Source organism: Phaethon aethereus (genome assembly GCF_964289735.1).
Source record: "Phaethon aethereus genome assembly, chromosome: 11".
Lineage (NCBI taxonomy): Eukaryota > Metazoa > Chordata > Aves > Phaethontiformes > Phaethontidae > Phaethon > Phaethon aethereus.
This window is the reverse complement of record NC_138587.1, coordinates 2,937,725-2,951,008: the sequence shown is the minus strand read 5'-3', so window position 1 is coordinate 2,951,008 and position 13,284 is coordinate 2,937,725. Positions and strand designations below refer to the sequence as shown.

Below are 13,284 nucleotides of genomic sequence, written 5' to 3'. Positions count from 1 at the left end.
ATTTATTGAGGGTTAATTATATACCATAGTCTGGTAATTCTCTAACAACTTTGCAAGAGCAGGAACATCTACTGACTGACTGCAAAGAAATAATCTATACCCAGCTACCTACTGACCACCGCTGATATCCCAAGTTGTCCTTCCCCTAGAAAATAAAATCCAAACGCTGCTGGAAAACTGTGCAGGTTTTGTCCAATGGTTTTATACTATCTTGTCCAATGCTCTTGCTGAACAGCCATGTGGACATCAGTGGCATTTTGAGAAGTTACCAGCACCAGAGCAAGACCAGGTTTCTAACTTGTTGCTGAGATCTTTGAGCTGTGATCCGTAGGGTTGGATAAGACAGGCTGACAAGCAGCAGAAACCAACCCAGGGGCCTAGAGAAGAGCCTGCAGAAAGTGGGGCTGTATCTAATGGAGTTACAAGAAGGACGAGAAGGCGGCTAATGACTTACATTCCTTAACAACCTGGACTGCAAGTGCAGAGAACCCTATTAAATATGCAGGTGACACAAGCTGGGAGAGGCGAGTGCTTTGGAGGCTAAAACTAGAATTAAGAAAGGTCTTGACAAATTGGTGGAAATTGGGTGCAGTTCAATATGGACAAGCTCTCAACTGCATTTAGGCATTATCAACTCTAAATTACTAGCTACAAATAATCAATTATGAACTGATTAGGTATCTGTTCTGCAGAAAAGGATCTGGGGTTTTGGAGGGTAATAAACTGAAGACGAATAACAATGTTACACACTTGTGAAAAAGGCCCCTCAGGCCAGGAAAAAGCGAGTGTCTTCTGCAAGACACGTGAAGTAATCTTTCTGCTCTGCACAGCGCTGATAAAGCCTCCGTTCACGTGCACTGTGTCCGGCTCCGATACTGCACTTGAGAAAGCCATGGAGCAGATCCAGTACACAGCGAAGGATGCTACCACAGCCTAAGAAGTACCAGTGAGGAAAAATGTTAAGGGAATACTCCTGCAGAAATGTAATACATTAAGGCTTTCACATGCTCTCCAAGTCCTTTGGGCTGGGACTAGAAGATAACGACACGTAAAATATCGGGGAAAGCTTTCAGTGTTGGATAGGAAGCAGCGGACCAGGCGCCCAAAGACTGAAAGAAACTCTGTCACTGGGCTTCTGTAGCCAAACATCAACCAGGAATGATGGTCATAACCAAATCCTGCCATCAGGCACAGACATAAATGAGATGACTTCCTAAGGTCTGGCCAGCCCATATGTCTCTGAAAAAACGGCTAATTGCTGGGCAGAGAGCTCTGATATCTACATCAAAATGTTTCTGCACAAAAGAGATAAATTCTAAAGGTGGAACAGGAATTTAATAAGAAACAGCTGTCACCAAAAAAAAGGGTGAGAAAAGGTTATGTTCTTACACAGGCCTGACTACATTATTGTAGATCTGATATTTTTCTTGGAATGGGTCATTCCAAAGAAAACCCTTTTGTGCTCATAAGCATACTCCTGTCTGCAGTGAGGTGCTGATTTGTTAGGTGCTTAAAAGTCTGGAGAGAGATGTGTAACGTTCCTTGCCAGCTACCAAGAAACCTGTAGCACTCCTTTTGCCGAGAAAAAGATGTATTTGGGCTTCAAAGGGAGGAACCACGCTCCCAATTAACTCGCATTTGGGTGAGCTCCTCCTTCAGGCTCCGCTCCTTCCAACCCTTCTGAGATGCCTCCTCGCAGGAGCAGTACAGGAAGGAACGACGAGAGCCGCGGCCCTCCCAAGCCCTGGGATGTGCAGTTGGCCAAACGCAGCGACATTTCAGTAATTTCACAGCAGTGAAATGACACTTGTGAAGAGGGAAGGACTGAACCCCCGAGCTGCACCAAATCCCCAGGACTCCAACGTTTTACACCATCTTGCCCATACACAGTAACCAGGACTTACATCAGTCCAGGCTGACAAACACGAGCCTAATATTTAAACCACAATGAGTTGCTTCTCACAGTTCAGCAACTGGGAGCCGGTGGACACAGTTCAGCAGCCGCCAAGCTCAACACCGGCGCTGGGCGGCTCCGGCGACTATGAAAGCGATGTCACAAGTGGTGCGTTGGGGTAATTGGTCCATTTCTTTTGTCCCGCTTGTATCGTGACCAATTTTTTTTTCCCTCCTCCTCCTTTGTAGTCCTTTTTCTCTAAAATCTTTTACGTTTTGTACTGTTCCCTTTTGAAGTCCCTTCTCTCGTGCTTTACATCTCGGCAGGACAAACGCTCATCTGCCGTCCCACAGCAGCTGAAAGCGGGCGGGGAGGCGGCTGAGGGCTTCCCCGGCGGCCCCGCAGCACCCGCCCCCCGGGCCGCGGCCCGCCCGCCCCCGGCCCCCGGGCCGCACTCCCATGGGGGAAGGGGCGGGCCGCGCCGCGTCGCGCCGCTGAGCTCATCGCGCCGCGCCGGGGCGAGGCCGGGCGGCAGCGGCCGGCTCCTCGGGCCTAGCGCCGCCGCTCAGCGCGCCGGGAGCCCCGCGGGTGGGTGCGTGGGTGCGGCGGGGCGGGCAGCCTGCCTGTGCCTGCGGGGAAAGGGGGTCTCCCCGCGCGGTGGCCGTGGCGGGCAGGGAGGCGGCCGGGGCCCCTGCGGCGCGGTGCGGCGCGGCTGACGCCTCGTGTGGCTCTTTCTCCCCAGATGCGGGCTGAGGTGTTCCTTCTGCCCTGCAGGGCCGGGCTGCGGCTGCTTCGGCAGCGGCACCGAGCGCCGGGCGCCATGAAGCTGCAGTCCCCCCAGTTCCAGGCGCTCTTCACGCCGGGGCTCCGCAGCGTGGCAGGTGAGCACGGCCCGGCGCGGCGGGGGTCTGGGCCTGGGCAGCGCTCCTGAGCCAGGAGCGTCCCCGCTTGCTGCGGCGTGAGGAGGAGCGAAGCGCCGGCCTGCAGAGCCAGGGCGGCCAGTGCAGGCCTTGCTCCTGGCGCCCCGGCACTGCGGCGGGCGCAGCCCCCGTCCCCGTGGGACGGAACGGGAGAAGAGGGGCCTCTGCGGCCCGGCGGCGGGTGCTGAAGGGCAGCTGCGGTGTTCGGGAGCTGTGTGCTGCTCCTCAGGTCCAGCCACTCTGCTGTTAAAGTGACTCTAAGGACGTGGCTGAGCTCGGTGTTTCTTGTTCCTGAAGAAATTTGGATTCACTGTGCTTTGCCGTAATTAACTAAGCACTTTTCCCTTGTCGGTTACTAACTGCTAAAAGTCTTGCAGAGTCCCCCAGTCTCAGTTAGCAACCTGTTAATTTTTAGGTTATCAGAAATGCCCCCGAAAAATATATCAGAAGTGACGGGAAGGTAGACGCAGGTGCTCAGCTGTGTACCTAATTTGTGCATTTTGCATGGAGCTGTGAGGTACTTGCTGCATGTTTGAGTATGTGTCCCCACAGCTATGAACTTAACCTGTGAAAAGGTAGGTTATGGCTGACAGCGTGCTATGGTTTTTATTTGAGGGAGTGCTTTATGGTTTTCCTTTCCTTCCCAGATTTGTTTGAGAAGAAGAACTATGAGCTGAGAATAGCAGGAGGTGCTGTGAGGGATTTACTAAGTGGAATGACACCACAAGATATAGATTTTGCCACTACAGCTACACCAGCAGAGATGAAGGAAATGTTCACACATGCTGGTGTTCGTCTGATCAATAACAAAGGAGAAAAACATGGAACCATTACTGCCAGGGTTGGTTTATGTTTTGAGTTGGATCTTTTCTAACTGTATCTGTGAATGTGCAGCATATTCAATAGAAGTATGGTAGCATGCTCCTTTGTTCAAGTTTCACACTAAGAGTTTAAATGAGACCCTGCTTTAAAGTATGGAGTGATTTTTTGCTTACTTTTTGTTTGTGTAATTCAATTAATTACTGTATTTTAACGCATGCTACCTCTGTATAGCCCATTTATGCCGCTGTGTCATCACTAGAAAAGATAATGTAGGCTGCCCACATGTTCAGATAATGTGGGGAAGTTGATCTTAGTGTTTCCTGCTCCTGATTTCTTAAGTCCTGCTTTCTCTACCTTGCTTGTTCCTCTGTGTCTTATTCCATCTTCTGCAGGAAGATTTCTGCAGGCTCTCTAGAAAATGAATAATGCAAGGATTATTTTCAGGTGTTTGCATTTCTTGATTGCCTGCTCTGTATGAAAACATGGTAGATGTTGGTTTGCACATATCCAGCTTGAGCACTAACCGTATACAAACACGAGGCTGAAAAAATATACAGCTTTTACATTTATATTCATGATTGTATTGAAGTAACAATGTCTGTGGGATTTTCAGCTCCATGAACAGAATTTTGAAATTACTACTCTTAGAATAGATGTTGTCACCGATGGACGACATGCAGAGGTTGAATTCACCACTGACTGGGAAAAGGATGCTGAAAGGAGGGATCTGACTGTGAATTCCATGTTTTTAGGTAAATTCTTTCAAAAGCAAATATTTAGATGAAACACTGCTTTTCAAATTCACCCAGGAAATTCTCTCAGTCTGTTTCAATTTTGTTTGTACTACTGTCAGCTGTAAGGTCTGTACAAATATGTGAGATGATGTGACAAACCAGGTGAACTCGCACAACTTATCTTCTGTATTTTCAAATGAGGGTGTTTAATTATGCCAACCATGTTTGTAAATTCATATTCTTCTGTATTTTTCTTCTTTTTCTAGGTTTGGATGGGATGCTGTATGATTTTTTTAATGGATATGAAGACTTGAAAAACAAGAAAATTAGATTTGTAGGAAAGGCAAGTGAGAGAATACAAGAAGATTATTTACGAATCCTAAGATACTTCAGGTACTAGGTTTTGCCTTGCTTAGATAAGGAAATGAACTAAGCATTGTAGAAGAGTTCAGAAATGTGCAAAAAGAGATCAGTGATGTGAGAAGAGTTGTAATTGTCATATTGTTAAGCTTCCTCTAGTATTATAAATTAGAATATTTAACACTGTCATGACATTGATTCTCTGAATAGCAGTAATAAGTGGGGGCTTGGACTAGATGACCTTTAAAGGTCCCTTCCAACCTAAACTATTATATGAGTAAATGGAATAATTGTTCTCGATCTAACATCAGAGGTTTTATTTGTGCAGGTTTTATGGAAGAATCGCAGAAAAGCCTGATGATCATGAACCTACTACACTGCAGGCAATTAAAGAAAATGCCAAAGGTTTGGCTGGAATATCAGGAGAAAGGATTTGGGTAGAACTGAAAAAAATTCTGCTTGGAAACCATGTAAATCATTTGGTTCGACTTATATATGAGCTGGATATTGCCCAATACATAGGTAAAGTGAAATGAAGAGTGATTTCCTACTCCTGTATTATATATAACAGAACTGCAGCATGGCAAAGTGAGATGACAACTTGGGTTTACCCAGAAAGAAATTAGATTTTTTTTTTTTTTTTTTTTTTTTTATTCCTGTGTTAACATCCACATTTTTTACTAAAATTCCTTCCTGCACTTCTTTGTGTGTATCTCTTTAGGACTACCACTTGATGGAAGTTCAGAGGAATTTGAGAGAGTCACTAAAAATATTCAAAATCTGTGTCCAAAACCGATGACTGTTCTGACATCTTTGTTCAAGGTGAAGGATGATGTCACAAACCTTGATCTGAGGCTAAAAATCTCAAAAGAAGAAAAAAACCTTGGCCTTTTTTTAGTGAAGCACCGGCAAGAGTTAACGAAAGCTGTGGGTCCAGAACCACTTAGACCATATCAGGACTTCATAATGGATGTAAGTGTATTTCATAGTGCTTTGTTTTGTTCTTCACAATAAACTGAATTTCCAGTTCTGCAGAGTAGCAGAGATGACAATGCCTAGTGTAAAGGAAGGGCCATAAAGGGTCAAGTAAGAGCCATTTCATCGGCAGGCTGGTTTATTGGTATCGGGCAAATTTTTGCCAGGGTTCTAAAGACCATGATATTTCCATCAGAAAGATGGGATGTACTGACAAAAAGTATTTGCCAAATTTGGGTTGCTCCCACTGTAATATTGTCACAGTCACTGGAAGAATATCCTTCTGTATTATTGGTACCAGTTCCAGTCAACTAAGGTGGGATTGGTTGGTTTGGTTTTTTTCCCACTTTGTTTTTCCTCTGGAGAGGGGACCAGAAATGAACAAAAGCAAATTGCAAATGTCCGGGTGTGTCTGCAACATAAAGCAGAAGCTTTGGTATAAGAAGATTCTTTTCCTTTAGTAGAGTTTAGTTTTGCAAGAGGATAAATAGCGGACGTTTCTACTTGGGTTCAGAAGGTTTTTTCTTTCCCACCCAAAATACCGAGGCTTTAAATTCATTTTTAAGAAATTATTTCAAACAAACAAACAAAAAACCCCACCATATTTTTAGCAGCTCTGAGCACTTTGTGTTCTGTAGCAACTTTTTGACTGAATTTAAAAGCCTGCCTTTCAGTCAGGCTGAAAAATGTCACATTCAATCATAGAATAGTTGGGGCTGGAAGGGACCTTTCGAGGTCATCTGGTCCAAACCCCCTGCAATCAGCGGGGACATCCTCAACTAGATCAGGTTGCTCAGAGCCCTGTCATCTGAAACAGAAGTTTCTTGTGCACATACCTAGGGACTGACAGTTTGCAGTACTGCCCCAGCTGATCTCCCCTGCTGCGTTAAAACATGAGACAGGATCTGGACCTCAAGAGACTCCGGCTTTTTATGAGAAATTCATCTCCTTGAATCGTGTATTGAAAGCCGGTGCAATTCCTGGAGTGTTCTTCGTGAGGCGTATACTGCTGAGCAGGCAACCTGTGATGTTCTTCCGCAGCAAAGTTCAAGTAATTTTCAGGTGAAGTTCTGCACTTTCGTTGCAGTACCTGAGACTGAAGGCGAGAGACAGCGGTCTCTGCAGTGAGGTCTGTCTCCCACAGGAAAGGTAATAGTTCCTCTCCAGTTGGAGGTTGAAGGTAATGGTTACAGCTATTACCTGGAATTCAAGAAGTCTCCAAGGATCTCCCAGAGCCTTCTCCAAGTTAGGACAGAGTTTTAAAACTTGTGAAGCAGAATAGATCCTCTCTTTCATAGTTCTAAGTCGTCGTCTAGGTGTTGCCTAATAAGATGTCATGGGAGTAATGCAATGTTGAGCACAGTTTGAGCTGTTTTTTACCTTTTCATAGTGAATCCTCTCTTTCCTTTCTTCTGTTCTTTTAGTCTAGGGAGGCCAATATAAATTCCAAGATCTGTGAGCTTCTAAAATACCAAGGAGAAGAACATCTTTTACGAGAAATGCAGCAGTGGACTGTTCCTTCTTTTCCTGTTAGTGGCCATGATTTAAGAAAAATGGGTGTGTCTTCTGGAAAAGACATCGGAACAGCATTACAGCAGTTAAGGGATGAGTGGAAGAAGAGTGGATACCACATGGATAAAGAAGAACTGTTAAGTTGCCTGAAGAAGTTGCAAAATTGAATAGTAGTAGAGAACTGCTCATGTCCTATTCTGAGTGTAACAGATACCATTTTGTCACTGGACTCGCAGCCAATACAGTGCTTGTCACATTTAAGATCTTCAGACGGCACGGTTCTCCTGTTACTAATTTGTAATTTCTGCAAGGAGACATTTAATTTTGTAGTAATGTAAAATGTTATTTGCCAAATTCCACATTCTCCACCTCTTTTTGTTCTATCTTAATGACAAATATTTATCTTGATTCTGGGGCATTAGAGGTGACACCAAGATTTTTCTCATTCTGACTTTTCTGAAAAAAAAAAGGTGTTTCCTCTAGATAAAATCACCGGGGGGGGGGCAGGTGTGCCTAGGAGAGAGACAAAGTGTCTCGAAGTAATGAGCTCTAAATCTTTTTGTAATAAAGCTAGATAGTAGATTGAAATGCTCACTCCAGCAGTCCCCAGACACTCTTACCATGTAAAACAAGTCTGTTCTCCTAAAACATTTTTATATTCCATAATTCCAGAATCTGTTTCACATTGAAAGGATGACTTAACCGCATCAGTATCATGAAGGTGGGTTTTTGAAGCAGTGCTCTTCCTGGCTGCTCTTAATGAACATGTATTCCTATCCCTGTCTCTCTTGATGTGCTTTTAAAAAAACAAAAAAATAGCTCTAACTGAGAGCATCTCTTGAGTACATAAATTTTACTGCAGGTGTAAGTTTTCCTACAAAACCATGGTAACTAACAAAATCCTTTGGATTTCATTTTCCTCAGATATCATTTTGCAACACTAGATGGCAGTGATACAAAAAAATCAGCATTTTATGCTTAACTTCCCAGCAGCCTTTTTTTTTCCTAGGAAGTCAGCTACTTTAAATAAATTATCCTGACGGTACTTGGGAACTTTGGGAAGACAGCAAAGGAAGAAAAAAAGTGCTATTTTTCTCTCTTAATAAGGCAAATCTTGTAAGAACGCAATGGTGGTTGATTTAATTATGTAATTAAATTGAAGCCTCCTTGTGCAATTTATTGAACTACTGAAAGCTTGGGAGGAAGGCAAGTAATGAAATTTAGTACTATAGTAGACTGTTAAAGAACACTTCACAAAACAACATCCTTTAAGGCAACTTCTGGGGAGGTGGTTAAATATTAGCAACTACACTTCAGGTTGCCTAAAATTGTTGTTGGGGTCGAACTCCACTTGGAGGGAGGATTTTTAAGGGTGTGAGCTTGAAACATTTGCAAGCTGCAGCGCTTGTGAAGAGCAGCACAAATGGATTGTTCTGAAAGCGTCACAATTAAATGGCCCTGCTTTGAATTCAGCGTAGTTCGTGCATTTGCTCAAACAGCTTTTTTAAAAATCATGTTACGCTTGAGGTTTCTGGTTGGTCTATCCAACATCTCTGCTTTATTCTATTTCAAAGACATTAAGCCCTATTAAAAATGAAGCTGCATTAAATGAAAACAGCAGCATATTTCAAGCAAGCAGTACCAGCTTGAGTTCCGGAAAAGTGATGCCTTTGAATAAATACTTTTTATAGATTATGAACTATTTAAATGTCAAAGTGGGAGATAAGAGCTGAAGCAGTTTGATACCTACACGGTCAAGTAAAGCACTCTTCTCCAATGGGTTACTTGACTAGTTACAGGATATTCACAATGTGTTTTAATTAAAGTCAGAAAAACCTGCGTGGCTTTGCTGGGTGGTAGCTGGTTCCGGCTCCCCAATGCGACAGCCCTTTCCAAACCCGGCTGCCAGTATCGATGCGAAGTCTGTTGCTCTTCGGGTTTGTTGCAAAAAGAGTAAAAGACTTAATGTTTCCCGTACGTAGCCCAAAAATTTGCAAAGAACAATGAAGCTAACTTCCTTTTTTTTCACCTGCGCGTGAAGCTGGGGGTCCTGGGCGCCAGCACCCGCGGGTGCTCCCCTGCGCCCACCCGCGCTCGTCGCCGCCGCGGGAGGGAACCGCCTGTGAAGGGCAAAATGGTAAATAACGCAAACTGCTTCCCCTCGCAGATGGCTGCTGGGGATTAATGAAGGTTTTCACCATTCTCTCCAGATGTAATGAACTGTAAAAATGATTCAAAGGCCACATCGGCTTGGATGCGTTGTGAGGGGAAAGGGCACGGCTAATTCTCCCAGCAGAGCCCGTAAACCTCAGGCCTGAAGCAAAGGCGAGAGGAGGAAAATAATAACTGCTCGTGCCCCAAGACGGTGCAGCGGGGAGTGGGCTGTGCCATGGCGAGTGGTGCCGAGCAGCCCTCCCAGCCTTCGTGGGGACTTGCGATTTATTTTTTTAATAGACGCACAATCTCATATATATATGTTTTTTTTTTAAATCTACCCCTCTATGTATGGCTCCTAAACTTTATATGAATAAATAAATAAATATTATAACAAATAATATACATATGTACATAGTACATATTATAAATAGATAGATAACATAGAATAATAGATAATGTGTAACAAATACATAATATAATGCTATATTTATTACATCTTTATTATGTATTGTATCTATACACATAAAAAGTTTAGGAGCCATAGATTTTTTTATATATAGAAATAGATGTATATTATATATATGATATATATAATATTATTTCTTATCATACATTATGTATGTATGTATTTATATAAAGTTTAGGAGCCATAGATGATAGATTTTGTGTGTGTGTGTACAGTGGGTGTCTACACATCTACAGGCAGACACCCACAGTACCTTCTGTGTACACAGACATATATATACATACAATTCCATGTATATATACCTATAGAAATATAAGTAATATAATACATAATATATAATTCATATATATTTTTATAAAAAATATATATGTAAAGTTTAGGAGCATTATGTGTCTGTGGAGAGAGAGAGATTATAGCTAGATCATTTATGGTTTCCACCCTGCGTACGGCCACGGCGGGAGGCTGCGCTGCCCGGGCGTGCCCCCCGGAGCAGGGGCTCCTGCAGACGAGCCAGCCCCCGGCATGGCGCTGCGGCAGGCGGGCGGCAAGGCTCACCTGGAGCCCGGCGGAAAAAGCGATGAGGCAACGGCGGTACACATGGGCTGTGAGTACAGACGGGCTGTGAGTACAGAGGTGCGTATGTCTATATGTAGAGGAAGGAGGTGTCTGAACAGACCGTAGCCCTGGTCCTGTCACCCAGCACATGCGTGCCTGGGGCTGGCCAGGCACTGCCCTGTGGTCCCAAAGCGCAGAGCGGGTTCACGTCCCAAAACAGCACCAGGTGTACAGAGTATTTTAGAGTACAGGCCCCCAAGTACTCTAAAAGTTGTATTTACCTTCTCTGGGATTAAGGAAGCCAGGTAATATGCTTCCATTTCAGAGCCGTTACAACTTCTCCGTGGATTCAATACAGTCAGGGACAATGTCTTCGGGTACACGGTGCTCCACCAGGGCTTTTGTTGGGGTGGCTGACCTTTCTTATAAGCTTCAGTAAACCAGCAAATCCTACAGAACACCGTGGAGCATGACTGGCTGTAGTAGAATAATGCCTTTTCCTCCCTTAAAAAGCTGCTTCCAGGGCCAGTGGGACAGTAAAGATTACATTACCTTGGCAGAGTGTTAGTGGTGGAGAGACCAACGGCATCCTTCGTTATCGGGTGGTGCAAGAGGACGAGGATTTAAAGCTTTGACATTTTAGGTAGTTTCTTTATAACACGGTAGGACAATAGCTCTTTAAGAGGCTGAAGTTCAATTCCCCATGCTCCGCTACCTGCATGTCGCTTAAACTACCCGTCCTGTAGCCTCACTCAGGCGTTGTACCTCTAGACAAAGCCATATGGAAAAGAAAGAGGAGGCTGGAAGCTGCCCTTCTCCGCAGCTTTCCCACAGCAGATGCCTATGGCTGCGTGGAGCAGCAGCACAGGGATGCCCATCGTAAGCTCTGGGTGGTTCTCAAAGTCCTCAGGGTATTTCTATAAAGCTTAGAAAAAACTGAAGGGCTTTTCCAATGGAGTGGCAACCATCCTGAATTTGTGCTAGCCAAATGTTTGTAAGGGGGAACACCATCATGCAGCAATCCAAGCGCTCAGAAGACAATAAGGTCTTAAAATACAGAGGAAAGGGACAGCCCACGGCACGCTGCAGAGCTTCAGTGAGAACAAAAAATTCTGCAAGAAAGGCTGAAGAGACAGTTAAGCCACCTCACCTGTGTCTGCTTTGAAAATATTGGAAAAAACCCAAGAAAAACAGGGAGTTTACTCAAAGTTAAATTGTTTAGCAAGTGACCCAAGAACTGACAGCAGGCAGGCGGACTCCCATGCTGCTCTGCCCAACTGCCATGACCTCGCAGCCGTCCCTTCCCCTTACACCTCTGGGAGACCAGCCTGCTGCCACCACCCTCCCAAAGATCAAAGAGACAACGCGGTCTCAGCTAGGAGGTAGGAAGAAGGACATTTTGAAAACGGTCATATAGGAAAAATGAAGTTTTCCATTGCATTTTGAGGCCCAAAGCACAATTAGGCCCATTTCATACACTGAATTTAAGCCTTCTAACAGCAAATTAGGTTTTGGCACCACAAGTTGAGCTAAAACTTCATCTTGCTGATTCTTTCATAACCCACCAGGAGAACATTCTCCTAATAAAATCGATGAATAAACCAGGTATTACTGGGATGCATTTCTGGTGCTGCTGGCTGAATGGCAACAGGGCAGCCCTGCAAGAGCCGTCAGCTCCGGGGACATACCCCGTGACTCTGAACTCCCTTGTGCTGAGCCTGTCTGCAAAGCCTCCCACCTATTTTCCTCCAAGCGTCTCCTGATGCATCTTCTCCATGCTCTCACTACCTAACCCCCTCAGATCTACCTTCGTGGGAGAAGCTGGAGACAAAGGGGATGCCGGAAAAACTATCCTAGACCCTGAGGAAGTTCATATGGAGGGAAACAATTTGTGACTGAAGCTACAAATTACTCACGTGGATTAAAGCAAGTAAGGGCACAGATGAGAGAAGAGTTTGACATGAAGTACTTAATGTTTCATTTTGATTATTCATTGCTATGACAACCTATGCTCTCTCCATGTTAGTTTTTACATTCTTTGTCCTTTGCCCTTCAAGCCTTCACATTCTTTAAAGCTGAAACTCTTTACTGAACATGTTGCTTTTTGAAACCAGCTGGTTTAAAACACAATGTAAACCCAAACATTTTCTTTCTTCTCAACAATGAGGGGGGGGGGAATCAGTTTTGAAACAAACTGAATTTTATTTTTTGCAAATGTTTGCAAGCAACCAGATTTTTCTGAAAAGTTGTCTCAAAAGGCAGAGTTAAAGCGGAGAATGTGCTACTCTTTCCACAGATTTTACAAAGCAATTAAACAAAGGTGGAAAAAAAAAGTGAGAGGAACAAAATGAATTGCAGCACATACAAAAATAGCATTAAAACAAACAAACAGTAGAGTATTTGAACATGTTTTAGACCACGTGTGCAAGTGCCCTATGTGATTCTACCTATTCATCAAAACGAAACTGAGAGATACAAAAACTTGCAATATTACAGGCTCTGATTGCATGATGGCTTGAAGACGAGCAATGCCTCGCTACGTGTACTCCAACCCAGGCAAGACCTGCTGCTGCGCAGGGCAGTCCCCTCTCTGCCCCTGCGAGACGCCCGTTCGTCCCTCCTCCCTCCATCAGACCCGACACGGACACGGCTGCGCAGCCAGGACACCAACCCTGCGACTGCCCAACTCCTAGGTCTCCGTGAGACGGAGAGATTATGGTGGGAGGGGAAAGGGATCCCTTTTGGCAGCAGCCAGCAACTCAATCGGATTAACGCACGCATGAAGCTACGTGCCAACCAATGAACGTAGGAAATTCTCCTAAAACGTGATATCCTTTGTATTTAGCTCTCACAAGCATAGGATGCTCATATTTGTCAGTAATAATTTTC

General features: G+C 44.5%; 1 protein-coding gene across 1 annotated transcript; it reads left to right on the top strand.

Annotated features, from left to right (window-relative positions):
• Nucleotides 1-2,636: 2,636 nt before the first annotated feature.
• TRNT1 (tRNA nucleotidyl transferase 1) lies at nucleotides 2,637-7,384 on the top strand (the record flags this gene model as incomplete). Its single annotated transcript, XM_082004442.1, has 7 exons — nucleotides 2,637-2,775; nucleotides 3,462-3,655; nucleotides 4,250-4,388; nucleotides 4,637-4,763; nucleotides 5,059-5,252; nucleotides 5,452-5,702; nucleotides 7,130-7,384. 7 exons carry the CDS (start codon nucleotides 2,637-2,639, stop codon nucleotides 7,382-7,384), a joined length of 1,299 nt encoding a protein of 432 aa, XP_081860568.1.
• Between the last annotated feature and the right edge of the window lie 5,900 nt (nucleotides 7,385-13,284).